This window comes from Opisthocomus hoazin, chromosome 2 (assembly GCF_030867145.1).
Source record: "Opisthocomus hoazin isolate bOpiHoa1 chromosome 2, bOpiHoa1.hap1, whole genome shotgun sequence".
Taxonomy (NCBI): Eukaryota; Metazoa; Chordata; class Aves; order Opisthocomiformes; family Opisthocomidae; genus Opisthocomus; species Opisthocomus hoazin.
In genome coordinates, this window is record NC_134415.1 from 46,217,388 (window position 1) to 46,234,243 (window position 16,856).

Below are 16,856 nucleotides of genomic sequence, written 5' to 3' on the forward strand. Positions count from 1 at the left end.
CCGGTGGCGAGCTCAGCGCCGGGGGCCGGCGCAGCCCGGCGCCCTTCCAACCGCGCCGGGCCAGCCGCCTGCCCGCTGCCCGGCGCAGAAGCGTGGGGGGAGGCGAGGCCGCTGCCAAGCCCCGGCCTGCGCCAGGATGCCGGCCGCCTCCCCACCGCCGCTCAGGGGGGCCGGGGCCGGGCCCCGGACCCCGCGGGGCGAGGGCGGTGCCTGCGGGCCGCCGCTGCCCGGGGGAGGAGATGACGGCCGGGCGGGCGGGCCGGGCGCTCCCCGCGGCCTCCCTCCGTCCCTCCCGCCCACACGGAGCGGCGGCGGCGCGGCCAGCATGTGGGCCGCGGCCCCGCTCCTCCTCCTCCTCCTGCTGCTGCTGCTGCTGCTGCTGCCGGCGCGGCGGCGGCGCGGGGCGGTGCCGCTGGAGCCGGCCGGCCGGGCCGTGCTCATCACCGGCTGCGACAGCGGCTTCGGGCACCTGCTGGCGCTCCGCCTCCACCGCCTCGGCTTCACCGTCTTCGCCGGCTGCCTCTGCCCCGGCGGCGAGGGGGCGCGGCGGCTGCGGCGGGAGGCCGGCGCCGGCCGCCTGCGCGTCCTGCGGCTCGATGTCACCCGCGCCCACGACGTGCTGGCCGCCAAGGAGCTGGTGCTCAGCCACCTGCCCGAGCGAGGTGAGGCCGGGCCGGGCGGGGCGGCGGCGGGGCGGGCCCCGCTCCGGGCTGCCGGCCGTCAGCCGCAGGCCCCGGGGGACCCCGCCCCCGTCGGCCGCCGGGCGCGGGCGGGTGGCGGGAGGGACGGGCGGACGGGGAGCCGCGATCTGCCGACAGGGTGGGCTGGGCTGTCCCTCGCGGCTGGCGGCGGGGGAGCGCTGTCACCAGCGGTGCCGATCGCGATTACCGCTGCCGGTAACGACCGCCGTGTTTCGTACGGCGGAACGCGCCGGCTGGGGCCTGCCCGGTGGTGCCGGGGGTGAGCCCCGCCGTGCTGCCGGCGGAGCAGAGCCCCGAGCGCGGGGTCCCTCCCAGGCAGCCGGCAGGACGGAACGGCGGGCAGGGCGGAGGGGCCGGCGGGCAGGCGGCGGGGGCGGCGGGAAGGGGCTGTGACTCTAAGCGGGATTTGTGAAAGGGGAATAAATAAAGGGAGTGCGGAGGGCGGCTGCTGTGCCGTGCCGAGCCGGCCGGTTCTCGGTACAACCCGAGGCTTGTCCAGCAGTCCCCAGAAGGGTTACTTACAAGCACAGAATCATCGAATGGTAAGGGTTGGAAGGGACCTTACAGATCATCCGGTTCCAACCCCCCTGCCGCAAGCAGGGACATCTTCCACCAGACCAGGTTGCGCAGAGCTCCATTCAGCCTGGGCTTGAACACTTCTGGGAAGGAGGCAGCCACAGCTTCTCTGGGCAACCTGCGCCAGTGTTTCATCGCCCTCATGGTGAAGAAATTCTTCCTAATATCCAATCTAAATCTGCCCTCTTTTAGTTTAAAGCCATTCCCCCTTGTTCTATCACTACACACCCTTGTGAAAAGTCCCTCTGAATCATACACCCTACGGGGAGCGTACTCCCAGGGGAATCGATAGACTTGAGCTTGCAGAATACTTGCGGACAAGTAAATCCTGGGTTATCCCCTCGAAACACGTGGCAGGGCGCAGGTAGTGGGGCCACAGCTGCCTCCTTTCCCACTTCGGGCGAGAGGCACCCAGTCTGATACTGGGGGGCACGCTTGGCGCAGAGCAGGCTTGCTCAGGCCCCGAAGTAAGGCTCCCTCAGAATTGCAGACGAGCGGTTCCTGCTCACACAGGGAGTATCAGCGGAGAATAAAGCGTGAGGAACAATAATGAAATGGAAGGCCTCTGCCTGCCTGGTTCATTAGCACATTTGGAAGGGGATGAAATGAGAAGTGAAGTAAGAAAAAGCCTAGACGCCGCTTGTTAAGTACGTGTATTTATGGTTGATCTTGACCTTATCTGATTAAGAGGCAGAGCCTTCCCCTCTCCGGCTCTTTCCCAAGCTGCAGAGACAACTCAGATGACTCGCAAAAGCCCTTGTAGGCTTGATGGGGGCCGAGTCACCTGAAACTGTGGGTTACAGATGATTTCTCCTGTAATTCTGGTAGCTCATGCAGTGGTTCTGTTCATGCTGTCATGTAGACTCTCAAGTCCACAGTTCAGCACTGGCTTGCTGGTTGTCCTCGCTGCTCACAGACGTGCGGCCATGCCTTTGGATCAAGGCAAATCACACTAGAGGCATGAGGGCTTGTTGGAGGGGCCAGGAAAGACACTTGATGTTGAGGTGAGGTGTGCGCACAGCGTGTGCGCAGGCAGTGGTTTTCCTGGGTTGTCAGTCAGGCTCTTATGCCCGTAACATGGGGCTGGGCATGCACAAACAGAGCACACATTTTATGAAACCTTTTTCCAGTGTTGGTCAGCTCTTCTGCTGCAGCATTTTGGGGGTACACTGCAAAGGCAGAAAAGAAAATGTGATTTTATAGATCCAGATAACACATAGGCCATTTGGGAAAGCTCACAATTATCAAGTAATCTTCCCCCTAAGTTTATTAAACAAAAAGGAGCAAAGGAGTTATTTTAATGTCTGATGTTAATGGAGTAAATGGCACAAGTCTTCTTTGTAATTTATAAAACATAGGGGCATAAATATTTTTATCTTGGATGTAAAGAAACTGTGAGGATACTCTATTTATGTATAGTTTTAAAGCAAAAGACTTCAGTAGGGGTGTTCCTTCTTGGCACCTCTGAAAATGGATGTGGTGTTTTCTTTGGTATTTCAACTTCGTAAAACCAGTTTCATTTTCATAATTTAACTGAAGGTTAGCCCTCATATTAACCAATTCATTTGTTAAAGATGGGAACTATTTCTTTTACATTCAGGTCAATGATTTTTTTAATGAAATTCTTTTTCATTAGGAAGGAGAATTCTGAACCATCTGTAATTCCATTTATGTTCTGAAAGTACCTAGAAGATGAATAGAGTATGTGACTGCACACAACATTTTGTCTGCTACCCAAAGGTTCCCAAAGGGTGGGCAGTGCAGCGTGTGCCTTGATGTCCCACCAGTTAAAGAACTCTCCGTAGTGAAACCTTAGGATGTTTTCTGTAGTGGATCACAGATAGTGCCATCCAGCGCCTGCAGCAGAGGACTAACCAAACTGAAAATCAAGCACACGTTGGATGCATGTAATAAGCAGAAAAAAAAGCAGGTGGTGAGTCCAGTAGACTGTTTTAAATAAGCATTGGACAGATAAAAAAGTCTGCTGTCAATTTTTCTACAAACTGATGCAGGAATCCAGTGGGTTGTGCTGAAGGTTGTAGTAGATCACAGATTATCTCACTTACTATCTGTGAAAACACCCACCTTTAAAATAGCTACTAGCAGTCTTCTGGATGTTCGTTTTAGCTGGTAAGTACTGTTGGACAGTTCTGTCCCTGGCTGTCTCTCCCTCCCTCAGAACGGAAGAATTCTATTCAGCAGCTCCCTGTAGAAGCTGAGAGGAGGCGCCTGTCTCTGGGCATCACCAGGCATTTGCTTAGGGATTGTTCCCTCTCTTATCTTTTACCGTTTTTACTATAACCAGTTTCACTCAGGTACCAAAGATTTTAAGTATGTCACACCAGTGTGCTAGACTTATAAATTCAGATCACTAAAACACTCCCGTGTCATTCTGAAAATGATCAAGAAGCCGCCACTTCGGCAATCTTTAGGTTTAATGGTGAGCATGCAAAGACTATGCATTCCAAACTAAAACTTGAGAAGCTATAACAAAACAATGAGAAAGCAGTTACACAGCCATCGCTTTTTGCGTGCTGTGTTTAAATAGCTCAGAGTAAATCCTGGCAAAGATTAAATATTTATGATTACAGTATCATCCTTTCCATGGACTGTGCATCTCAGACAAATATGACTTTTTTGAATGTCAAAGTTCATTTGATAAGCCAAAATTTTGTCCTTTATCTTAAATCTTTTCCTGTAGTTGATGAACATAGATGTTTTTCTCGCATTTATTATGTCTCTCTACACGATTTTCCTCCTTTCAAACTTGCAGAATGCTCTTGTTTCTGCTTGTATTTCCATAAAGCCTATTGATCCCGGTCAGCATCACATACTTTTGTTCTAGAACTGATACACGGACAAAGTAAGAGAGTCTCTGTCCTGAAGAGTGTACAACCTACAACGGAAGGCTCTCCAGACAAGAGCCAGCAATGAACAGGCTCACAGAGCTCAAGTCCCTCTTGAACCTTATTCTTTGGCAGATTTTAGCCGCTTCAAACCTAGACCCAAGCTGAAGAGGCTGCAGTTCTACACTGTAAGACCTATATTTTTTGCCTAGAGTCCCAGTGAAAAACCTAATGACCGAATTGTGGACTCCCCTGGATGTGAGAGTCACACTCTCCCACTGACTCAGTTCACTGCACGGAAAGGCATGAGAAGTTGCTGGGTCTGGGGAGAAGAAGTCCAAGAAGCCTCGCCCAGCAGTTGCTTGTGGCAAGGGAAGTAATCCAGGATGGAGGAATACCATGCTCTGGTATTTTCCTGGGCCCAGGATAATTTCTGCTTTAAGTAGACTATGCAGTGTAAATTGTCCAACTAATTCTGAGGAATAAAGCACGGTACTCCCTACACCTTCTAGTTATGCCGTAACCATGAGATAACTAACCCAAGTTCCACCTCGTCTTCTCTCTCTCTCTCTCTGTCGTGCCAGAGTAGAAAGCCAAACTACTGGTAGCATAGCTAGCTGGACATCCTGCCACTTCATAGTTTGTTTCCTTGTAAATATTTGTCCTATTCTAGACTGGGAAATTATGTCAGTCTGAAAAGGATGGCAAATCCGTTTCCATGGTACGTAGCTCATTCTCTAGAGCCAACTAACTGTCCCTCCACAAAAATCTGCTGGCTCTGGTGCCTTTCTCTTCTTTTATTTATGGCTTGCGTGCCCATTTAGATGACTTTCTAAAATATTTAGAGTCCTTTCTTGCTTAAAAAGAAGAAACTTCTTGCATTTGCACATTAAAACCAACATGAAGTAGCCTGGGACTTCAGAGCGTGTTGATTTGCAACTCTCTTAAGCTCCACAGCAAACCTATTTTTTTTTCTGACTTCGTGCTTCTGTGTGAAACGGGAATTTCTCTTGCTTTCCTTGACTGTTGTGAGTGGGTGACATGTAGCTAGCTAGAAGGGACGGATATTAGTTTTACTCCTACCACCTACTTCCAGGTTATTAAGTACTCTCCTCAATTAAGATTTCCTGTTCACGGAATCCACCCAGTAGGCCCATGGTACTATATTTTAGCCCAGACCTCCCATACAAATAGACCCATCCTTGCAATGAAGACAACCACAGCATGATATTCCGAGCAAAGAATGGTACTTGTCTGAAAGTCCAGAACCTCAGCTGGCCTGTTGCAACAAACACCCCGCATTGCCACAGACAGATTGGTTTGTTCCCTCTCTTCATTTTTTCAGTAGGAATATGGCAAATCACACTCTCCTTCCTTTGGCTGGTTTCCTTTGTTAAAAATGTTATCCTCACGTGAGTGGGTTACACTAGGTATTGCTTTATTCACAACTCAGAGTTGGGCCATCACCTCAGTGAGTGGCAAAGCTTAACTCGCTAGACCAGTTTATATACATTTATTAAACTGATTACATCAAGTCTAGAATCTTCATAAGTTTCTAAGCAACCGTTCCATTCCTTTAAGTACGTCATTTATTAAGTTCTTTCTGTTCTTCTGTCTACGTAGAATTCTCCCTCGCTGGTTTCAGGCCTTGCTTGGTTTCAGGGTCGCCTCGGCTTCTTTTGTGAATTCTGTTTGATACAATCCATACAATTAATTTCTATCCCAATTGTACACATACCGATTGTATGGTTTCTTAACACAGCTGTGTTTACACAGCTGAATCTACGTTCTAGTTCTATGATTTTATTCTATTCTATAATCAATCTTTATAATCAATCTCTAACATCCTTTAGTATTGAACTGGAATCTTTCAGGAAAGAGTCTATCATTTTTGCATGGGCTCAGGTTTAGACGAGAGACTCCAAAGATCAGTGATACCAAGAATACATTTTCGAATTTAGAAAATCTGGCGGAATTCAGATATTATCTGTATGTAGGCAGCTGCACAGAAATGGCCTGATTTCCAAGAGGTTTTGCAAGCACACAGTGTGATTGACTTGAACAGGAAGAGGACTTTTAGGAGTTTTTGGAAAAACATCAGGCATCTTTTGGGCCTAAATAAGACTTTGGATATGTGCCTTTAAGTCAACATGTCATGAAGTAGATATAATCTGGTGGGGGTTATTTGAGAGCTAGTGTTCTTCTCCTGAAAGCCTGACTATTAAGTTAGGTTTCCTAAAGTGATTCTTTAGATCTCCTGCTCTATGTCTTAATCTTTGTCCTCAGGATCCATTTCCCCAACACAGAGATCAGTGAAAATCTCTTTGATGTCCAGTTCTGCTTTCCAGTTTATTTATTCCCTGTCTACTGCAGCATAGTCTTAACACCCCTCTTCCTAAACTGCGCTTGGACTGGGTTCTGTTTTGACAGTCTGAGTAGTTTTTCTCTTCCAGATCAAACATCAGCTGCTTTTCCTAATGTGTCTGTGCATGCACACTGAGGAAATGCGATGTCTTTTTCCTTCTGCTGTTCAATTCTTACTTGTGCCTTGTACTTCTAGATTTCCACCTAAGGACTATATTTCTCAGGTTACCTGAGCTGCATTTGTCTAAGCAAATATACAATATATTTTGTGTGCAGGTATATAGCATTGATTTTTACCACAAACATTTCAGGAAAGGAAGACCAAAGCAGATTCAAGTACCCTGAGTACATATCTAGGCAGGCTGTTTCTCAGGAGGTAGGAAATTTTCTGAAAACGTGGCATAAAGGAACCTGTTCATTATTTGGGTAGAATTTTGTGAATTGATTCAACTGAACAAAGTGGCAGGAAGATTTGTGGAACATATCAGAACATTTCCCTTTGGGAATGCCAAAATGTTTTGAGAAACATTATGTTTTGCTTGAGGGCAAACAAAGTGTTTTGAGCTGACCCCGAGCAAAATCTCTTTTGATGTTTTACTTAATCTTCTGTTCAGAAAAGTCTGTTTCAGTTTAACTCAAGCCAGTTTCTCTTCTCTTGACTTTTGATTTGGCCACTGCACAGAAAAAAGAAGCCATTATTCTGTGAACTCTGCCTGTTTATACACACAGGCTGGCCTCACCACTAACCACCTGGAATCTTTGAAGTGCATGAGGGAAAGCTGGCAAAGGGCTGGAGTTAAAACCTGGCCCCTGCAAGCTAAATTCTGTGTTTCACAGTTTAGAGAAAGAGGAAGAAAATCAATTGTGTAAAGTTTTATGGTTGCTTTTCTGAAACCCTAATGAATTCAGGGTTGTGTGAAGCAAGTGTTCTTGCTGTGCTGTGCAGGATGCAGTGGCAGAAGCAAAATGACAGGTTTTTTTAATTAGAAAAGGTAAAGCTGAGAAGATCAGGGAACAGCTTTTACAGTGATGCGAGGCTTTAGTTTGTGTTGTGTTAGAGTTAGGTTATGTAAAAATAAACCTGAGTACAGAGACCTCCAGTCTTAAGTAGAAACAGATGGGTGTGCAGCTACTCAGTCCATCTGTAGATCAGATCATGTGCAAGTACAAAAATACTGATAATTAGCTTTTAGAGAGGGCTCTCATCTGTTGATCTTGAAGCGTTTTACAAGGAGGTCAGTCCCATGGGGCTAGTTCCATTTGAAGAAGGAGAAATAAAGCCACAGAATGATGGAAAGGCCTGGAACAACAGGGCAATAGCAGGAGGAAGAAGTCTAGGATATCCAATTCCAGTGGCCAATTTTTTGGTCCAGTTCTTCTCTGTCTGCGAACATTTGGGGCAGTGGAATAGAAGTGAGTACACAGGAAACCGCTGCATTACTAGGACAGCAGTCTGCATTTGAAGTTACAAGAGAGGTTCCGTTTCAAGGATTGCCGTGTGACAGACTGCTGAATAGTGGTTTATTCTCTTTGGAGGACAGTTATCTAAGTTGTGTGCTAAATTCCTGAATTTGAGTGTTTTGCTCTGCAAATGAGACATTCACTGGAAGAACTTTGTTTGTTTCTCAGTTTAAACACCAATTTCATTACATAATACAAGTAGTGTATGTATGTTAGGAAAGCTTACAGAGCTCTGCTTTACAAACTAATTCAGAAAATTGTCGGTTTCAGCTTTAACTATTGTTGTGAATGAAATCCTGTATTAGCAGTTCTTGGCAGGTCTCTGGAAGGACAAAGATACTATGAAATCATTGCAGTAGCTTTGTCAGAGAAGATCAGAAAGAGAGTTCAGCCCAAGGGTTTCTGCAGCACCTTCACCAGGGTGACCAAAGGTCCCCTGAGAGTGTGACTGCCACCATGGGCACAGGAGGCTACAGCTAGGTTGGCATCACACACATGCCCCTGACCCTGGGTCCAGAAGAAGGAAGAGAGGCACTGTAATCCACTCTGCCTCACCAGAAACCTAGGCTTGGTCATCCTGTAGAAGGCATGACCAAACAATCATTTACCTCAGAAACATACAAGAACTCTTAAAAAAACCAAAAAGCATAAGACAAATTGCAAGGCTGGCAAAGACAGGCTGCAAACTTAGTTATTTCAGTGCAAATCAGACTACCCTATGTACTTCTTAGCACTCACTCACTGCTGGTCACCCTAGGAATACCCTCAGTCAGGATTTGAGGACAGAAACAGGAATATTTTCAAAAGCACCACATCACTTGCTGCTTTACCGTACATATACAGATATGTGCTCTGAAGGCATGAACAAGTCAGCATGGCTTAGTCAGTGCTCAGTCAGCATGTCAGCTGCAAACTGTGAGCACTTTACACTTCAACGGAGAAGCATTTCCAACAGTCGAGGTTGTTAGTGCTGCACAGTGCTCACACGAAGTGTTCTGTGGCTCTGGCCTAAAGGGCTTGCACTTTCTGGCAGAGAGTTGTGTCAGAACAAGCTTTGCTGCCGATAAATTTCTGCTTGTAAACACTGGAATCTTCCTGCATTTCAGGGGCATGGGCTTCTTAGCACCAAAACCCATTGTTATGGGGGGAACAGAGTCGTCCAAGAATACAAAATCAAAAAAAATACTGTAGCCATGGGTCTTACTTGGCTACTTCACCCAATGCTGCACCCGTGTACCTGATTCTGGGTGATTTCAGAAGGAATCAAAGCTCAAAATCCTGGAAAAGAAGCCAAGACTTGGGCTCCTAAATTAGTCAGGCACTTTGAAAATATTACCCCGTAGCCTTTAGACTGCTTAATATCAATTTTCAAAAGCTGCACTGTGGGATTAAAGTAATTTAAATATCATGGTACACCACGTTGGCAGTAAAACGTATTCTCTGAGATCATGTTATTCATAAATAACTTAAGACGACTATGAAGTGAGTGATTATTAAGTAGCACTGAGACTTATATAGTCCAGATAATGGCCACAATTACATTCCTTCATTAAACAAAACATGCCTGCGCTTATAAGTAGAAAACGCAAAAAGATAACACAACTAAAATGTTGTTTCCAAGGGTTCAAATCACTAGTGTTGGTCTGTCGCCCGATGATGGTTGTTTTGCAGTGAAAAATGCTTGTTGAGACATTTCTCTTCTCTAGGTTTCTGGGGGCTTGTCAACAATGCAGGAATATCAACATTTGGCGAGACAGGGTGGCTGTCTATGGAGAAATATGAAAAATTTGCAGATGTGAATCTCCTTGGGAGCATCAGGACAACCCTGGCATTTCTCCCCCTTCTAAGGAAATACAAGGGTAATGCTAATCCCCTGTTATTTAGAGTTGTAGAATAATTAGCTTACTATAATCAGGGTAATGTAGCATCTATAAAAGAAGCCTTAATTGTCTCTCACTGAACAGAAATGACAGCCTCCTTCTGTGTGGCCTGAAAGAGCAACTTGATCCTGAAAAGAGGGTAAAGTCGTAAGGGGAAAAATACCCTTAAAGATTCTGTCTTTACAATACATAGACAAAAGTGTTTAGAAATAATGAATTATGTCAGCGTTTGACTCAAAAAAGAGAAAAAATGCTTACGGTAGATCATTAAGCCCAGGCAAGACTTAGTAAGCACTGACAGTCAGAAAACACAAAGATCCAATAAAATCCTTCTTAACTTTATTATTTAGGCTTTACTATTTTACTGTTTGGCAATTAGGAGCGGAAGGATGATCCTACAGAGGTGAACTAGAGACGTCCACCTTCCAGTTCCAGGCCTAGCAAGACCCTCTCTATGACCTTGGGCAGGAAACTTGAAGTATGTGAAAGAGTGCCGTACAGAGATGCATGGGTATTGAATGGGATAAATGCACTTGCATGGACCTCCATACGCAGGGCTTTACCTCTCTTCGAAAAAGTGGTTCAAACAGCCCTCTACAGCATTGCAGCACATCTCAATTGCTTTGCAGTTTGTTCCCTACCTGTCCCCATCTGTATTTGCGAAAGAAAGATACCCTTATCCTTTCTCCCCCTTTTGCTTAGCTTGTCTATTTAAGTTGTAAGCTCTTTAAAGACGAGGATTTGTTCTGTGTGTATACAGCGTCGAGCACAGCAAGGGCTAGGTTTCATCCGGAAGCCCCAGATGCTACTGTTACACAAAACGTTGGTAAGATAAAAGCATCCTCTTTTTGGCTACTCTGCTTGGCTGCCTTTGGTTAATGACATTCTGATGCAAGAAAAAAGAAACCTTTAAACACTGCAAGCTGAATGTGTTTTTGCAAAAGAATGTGCTACTGCTTATACCCAGTGAGTGTGTTATGTGGCCATTACACGGGGAGACATCACTTTTTTTCTGTGATGTCCTACTTACTGCTAAAACTCTGTGATGCCGATCCACCAGAGGCATTTGTATGATTTCATGAATTGCAAGGGGTTACTCTGAAGTGAAAGGGACTAATTGTGTGTATGATATTAAGCACACACACAAACTCTTAGAAGATTGGGGTCCGGATGGCTGCACATACATAGTACCTTATCTCAAAAGAGCATTCTGCATCTCACTTCTGTCTGTCAATGCTGTTTTTATTAACTGACCGCACTCCATTTTCAAGTCCCAGCTATGTAGAAGAGGAGGCCATGGCACTCTTCAAATGAAAAGCTCGAATTGTAGATATTAGAGCATTTGCCTGGGAAAGCTGGGTTTCAATTACCTTGGGCAAAGAGAGAAGTTAAATGATGCATCCAGCATCGTGGGTGTGTGCCCCAAATCACTTTGCTACTGGATAAAGGAGGCAGAGGTCATCCTACCATCCTACCACCCAGTAGCTGTGTTCTGAAGGAAGGGGCTGACTGCCATTTTAGCATAAGCACCTGTTCCAAGAAAAACTTTAAGATTATTATTATTATAAAGGGAGATATTGCCCTCCAGCCTAGAATTAAGCATCCTACTCCGAGAGGAGCAACGCTTCCCCATAACTTTTCCAGATGGCCAGGCCAGCTGATGCATCTTGATCAGCAAGCTGGTAGTTGTTCTGTTATTGTATATAAGATTTATTCCAGACGCAGTGTAGGAAGGCAGGGAATGTAATTCAGAAAGACAGATTTCACTGCATTCCCTTGATACCCTTTTGATATCCCACAAGCCTATAGCGTGTGGTCAGATTCGGGCCCAGACATTATCTGCATCTGTGAGAGCAACAGGAATGCAACTACAGTCTCCGTATTGTTAGCGATGAGGCCATCTTCTCTCTCACCTCTGGTATTTATATATCCACATTTGCACATTTCTTACTCTATGATATGACGATGTGATAGAAGCTTACAAGTAAACAGTGGAAATGAACCACAGCCCAGCGCCTCAGATCAGGAATCCCTGCTATTTAATGCATGCCTGCACTTGGCAAGAGTTATAAAGGGGAAAAAGCAGCACAGATCAGGGAAACCACAGCAAAGCAGTGTAAGGCTGCACACATTTTGTTGTCACCTTTCTCTGGGGAAGCTTATCACTGTGCAGTCTGATTTTGACTTTATATGCACAGTTGTAAGCCAGGTCTCAGTGCAGAGACATCACTGGCGCAGAAAAAATGGTATTAGTAGTCATATATCCACTGCAGGGAAATTTGCCTGCTACTCTCCTCTGCAGTCCTTCTCCTATTACTGGCATAGTCTTTTAGTACTATTTTTCAGTCTAAAGCTTTTAGGCGACTGCTTTGTTTCCATCTCTTTCATCCTGTCTCAGACTCGGAAGGAATAAGCAGCACGTTGGGAATGTGTTACGCTTTGTCCAGTCCAGCATCTGTCACTAGATGGAAGGGAGATTTTTGTGTGAAGTTCTCTGCTTAGCAGAGCTGAGTGCACTTCTGTGCTGGGACTGCACACTTACATGGCCCAGCTTTGGCATACTATCTAGTAAAACAGCATCATACTAAATACCAAGTTACTAGCAGTTCAAAAGACTCGGGTAAATCAATTCTGTGTTAAAAACTGAGAGTAAAGTTATATTTGCACTATTTTCTTTCCAGGACGTATTGTTTTCATGTCCAGCATTATTGCCTATTTTGCTCTGGGAAATGGTATTTATTCTATGACCAAGGCAGCTATTGAAAAATTCTGTGATGCTCTAAGACTGGAAATGAAGAAGTTTGGTGTCCAGGTAAGTGATGTAACTATTAGCTATTGTATGAAACTCCCTGCTATTTTTAACATTGATTTTCAAACAAGAAAGAGAGAAATTTTGCTCTTGAAACTTCCTGCAGAGCCAAAATGCATCTTTTTGTGGGGAAAAAAGCAAGCAACTTGCACAAAGAATACCAGACAACAGCGTGGGAGTGGAAATTTTCGCCAAGGGAACAAGAACAAGCATATGGAAAATAATATCTAATCTTGTGCAAAGTGAGTTCCATGCATCTGAATGACAAAGATAAAGATCAGAGCTGAATCCATGGGTGCAGCTTTCCCTTGGAAAGAGGTGGCTTCTCTGTGGCTAGTCAGTGAGGTAGAAATCACTGAGAACAGTGGACCTGGCTGATGTTTGCAGTTCTGAGAAGCTGCGGGATAGCACTCCTCCTCTTTGTGCCAGCACTCAGACTTCCACTCTTTCTCCACGTCCTCTACAGTGGAGAAACAGATTTCTGAGCCAGGGCTGCCTGAGCAGCGCCATGCTCTGTGGAGAGCTCCTAACAGCACCAGGTAACTGAAACTTTGGGCTGGCTGCTGGAGCAATGAGCCCAGACGCGAGCGCTGTGCAGTGAGAAGGAAGGCTTGTCACCTGCCTGAGGGGTTCTTTCTCTCTCTCTTCTCTCACCTCAGTGCTTAAAAGCTCCTTCCTTTTAGGGGGAACAGCTACACTGCAAGAGGCAGTATCGTGCAGAGTAATTATGTTTTCATTCTCTTAACCTAAGAGGCTCTAAGAGTGCTCTTAGTGCAGTGTAAAAGCAACACTGATAGTCAAACCTGAAGCTTAGATCACTAAGTAGCTTCACCGGGCTTTTTCACTGGAGTCACTCCACTGCTGAAACACTCAAACGTTAAAAATATTTCTGAGCGGATTTACATTGGTGTACTTTTTATATACAGAGATTTAAAGCATTGTTCATAAGCTTTGTGTTGGAAGAAGTTACAGCAATGCTTCTATTAGCTACCCCTCTCAGATAAATATGTAATGCTATAAAATGCAAGTGGTTTTACGCATCCTAATACCACACAGCATGATGAGGATTTGAACCCATTAACTGAGGATAATCTCAAATGCATGGAAGAGCTTAGTTTAACAGGTTAGCTACTCTGGTTGTTCTGGGATTTTTACTGTCCCACCATCCCCAGAATAGCCCCAGCACACCATACAGTGAGCCAGGCCGACAAACATTTCCAGAATATCTGAGAGCGCCATTTTTATGTTTCTCACTGTGTGCAAAACACTGGCTGGCATTTGCCGCAGAACCTACTGTGCAGAGAGCCTGCAGAATACACGGTCCCTCTTCCCTGCGCTCCCCTCCCCTGCTCTGCTGTTCCCTTTGCCCTTACAGGAGAAAGTCGCCCAGAGGTGGCAAGGAACAGATGGAGCTGTCTCTGTCCCACTGAAGTCTGGCCAGGCAAGCTGGCTGCCTACAGGAAACAACGTACGTGTCTTCCATAAGAAAGAAGGCTACAGAAAATCAAGGGAAGGGAGAAAAGTATCATCTCTCGGAAGTCTAGCCAACTCCAAAAAAGCTCCAAAACATGAAGTTTTCAAACCTCCTTTAAAATAAATGTGGGAATTTTACTGTTGGCATTAGTTTGGCTAATACCAAGCACTTTTGAAAACAGCACCCACAAGGAGGGCTCCAAGAGACATGCTGTGGCAAACCTACCTAAGGCAGCGTAAGATGCCCCCAGCTCTGCGCGCTGCCTCTCCGCTGGAGCTGACCTGCATTCCTTCCTGCTCTCTGCACCCCTGCAGCGCACAGTGTGCCGGCTGCCGTGCAGGCCCGGAGGCAGGCACGTGCCGGTACGGACACACAGCTGGTAGCCTCTGGTAGATGGGCTGGGTGGCAGGTTGGAGACACTGAGGATTTAAACTACCACAGACTTTCCAGAGAATGCCTGCCAGATCCCCAAGTCTCTTACACAGCTCAGCACTGTTCTTCCTCACCTTGTGCTGTAGTCTTTAGAAATCACGTCAGTTAAATGCCATGGAGTTTTTAATGTGGCTTATCTACCAATAGTTTGAACGAGCCCACTGCTAACTGAGGAAAAACATGCATACTGTGAGCACTCAGCCTGCTCTGAAATTCCCCAGAAGCCTCAGAAGTTAGCAGAACAGTAGTAACAACACATGCAAAAAAAACAGGTGCAGCAGCAAAGGATTTGTATGCTTTCAGTTTAAATCTACATGCAAAGAAATCTACGGAAATTTGCTAATGACTTCAGTGAGAGCTAGACCAGGACCTTCGGTCCCCTCTGTACCTGGCTGACAACAGCTATTTTCCTTTTAATTACACCTGCTTGGGGAAAACAGCAGTTCTTTCCCCAGTACCTTCTAATTTTCTTTGACATGTCCTTTTGTCCCAAACTGGGGCAAAAAATTACCAATTGCAAGATTTGCCGCTGAGTGAAAAATCCAAAGTATTCCACTTTGGAGACATCAAAGTCATGCTGAAATGCTTTGTCTCAGCATTGTCAAAACATTTATACCATTAAGCATTCTGTAAAAATCAAAGATGCACTACTGCATTCTGTGAAGGTATGCTGAGTAGTCAAAAACAAGAACTTTAACATGAGAGCGAAATGAGGAAGTCAGAATAAAGCACCTCTGCAATCCGAAACATTTCACAGGAATATATTTGATATCAGTCAAGTTTTCAAGGCTAAAATTTCAACAAAGCAGCATTTGCTGGAAGAAATCTGTCTGCATATACCTTTTGATCTCTTTTATTGACTATAGTATTTAATTGAATTCAGAATGACTGATTGCATCTTGATAATTTTTACATCTTGCTTTTAGGTCTGTATTATTCAGCCAGGAAATTATGCACGCTCTACAAAAATTCAGCCGCTAGTCAGTGCCGAAGAAATTTGGAATGAACTCAGCGAAGAAGAAAAGGCAGTTTACAATAAGGAGTATGTTCAAGAGCGGGCGAACTTTTTCAACAGCATTCTCAGCGAAGGAAGCGCTAATGGCCATGAGGTTGTAGATGCTATGGTAGATGCTTTGACGTCTCCTGCACCCAAGGCACGTTACATGGTAGCGAAGCTGAAGGAAAAAGCACTGGTGTTTGTGTGTGCTTTATTCCCGACTGTTGTGATGGATTCTGTTTTGTCTTATGCTCTGAGTAAAGTAAAACTTGCATAGCCTACGTTGGTACTGTTCAGTGACTCAGGCGGGGCAGTTTTTTAAAATGTGAAAGCCAGGGCTGAATCGGATGCTCCTAGAAATCAGTATAATGACACCAATTACCTGATACAAACTTTAGAGGGTCTCCCTAGTCAGAACTGTCACTTTTTCATAGAGAAAAACATAAAGGACCCCATGTAAAATTAATATATTTTTCTAGGTAACTTTATTTCATAGCATCATAGAACGGTTTGGGTTAGAAGGGACCTTCAAGATCTATGCACTGGGAGTCTAAAGATTTCTCCCATGTGGAAAAAAGATATGGCCACTTATGCTGCTTTAGGTATTGCTTAGAAAATTTAATGCAGCTATGTCTAATGCAGTACCAGGTTACTGTGTTACAGACATGACAGAGACAAAATGTAGCATATCCTACAGGGCAACTGCACACCCGAAATCATTACTGCAGACACGAAAATACCTTATTTGTAGGAACCCAAGTAGTAATTTATTGGAGGTGATGCAAAAGGTTAATGGAAAAGTCAGGAATGAGCAATAGACCTTGAAATACTTTGAATGGAGTTAAGTGGCTGTAGAAATTTAGGAAGAGTCGAATAATAAAGTTGTAATATGGAAACAGTGTCTTGGCTAACTGCAGCATTTTTTCAGGTGTTCTGGATAAATCTGTAACAAAGCCAGTGTGTCATGGACTCTGGAAAATAAGTAGCACAGTCCATTTACAAATGAATATTCAATCCTAAGTAAACTCAATATTTTATCTAATGTCTGGATTAATCAATGCGTTAACCTAAAGTGTAGTCAGAGCGCTAAACACCAAGGTGACAGATGTATGCAGTAGCAACCTGTAGCTCAGAAAGAACATATACAGCCTGAAGCTCTGTTTTTGCTACTATTATAGGGAAAAAGGTGTGATGAAAAAAATATTTATTAACATGAACAGGAAAACTTTATTAACATATTTATATGAGTAACTGAGCACAGTGGCTTCATTAGCAGTCTCCTAGTAACTGTTGTAGAAAAGATTGCTGTTTTACAC

The 16,856-nt window shown here is 45.1% G+C and overlaps 2 protein-coding genes across 2 annotated transcripts in view; both read left to right on the forward strand.

Moving 5' to 3' along the window:
* The first annotated feature begins 325 nt into the window (after positions 1–325).
* Positions 326–16,434, forward strand: LOC104330722 (D-beta-hydroxybutyrate dehydrogenase, mitochondrial). The gene is made up of 4 exons (XM_075413485.1): positions 326–662; positions 9,655–9,807; positions 12,510–12,640; positions 15,470–16,434. The coding sequence occupies exons 1-4, from the start codon at positions 326–328 to the stop codon at positions 15,815–15,817; spliced, it is 969 nt and encodes a 322-aa protein (XP_075269600.1). The 3' UTR covers positions 15,818–16,434.
* ANKEF1 (ankyrin repeat and EF-hand domain containing 1) overlaps positions 15,608–16,856 on the forward strand; it is a 33,409-nt gene continuing 32,160 nt past the window's right edge. Inside the window, exon 1 of the mRNA XM_075413483.1 lies at positions 15,608–15,697. The gene's annotated coding sequence lies outside the window, so the exon portion shown is untranslated. The remainder of the gene's footprint in view (positions 15,698–16,856) is intronic.

Coding starts and splice junctions, on each gene's coding strand:
- LOC104330722 (XM_075413485.1), top strand. CDS start 326: ATGTGGGCCGCGGCCCCGCTCCTCCTCCTCCTCCTGCTGCTGCTGCTG. Junction 663..9,654: donor CAGCCACCTGCCCGAGCGAG/GTGAGGCCGGGC, acceptor TCTCTTCTCTAG/GTTTCTGGGGGCTTGTCAAC. Junction 12,641..15,469: donor TGAAGAAGTTTGGTGTCCAG/GTAAGTGATGTA, acceptor TCTTGCTTTTAG/GTCTGTATTATTCAGCCAGG.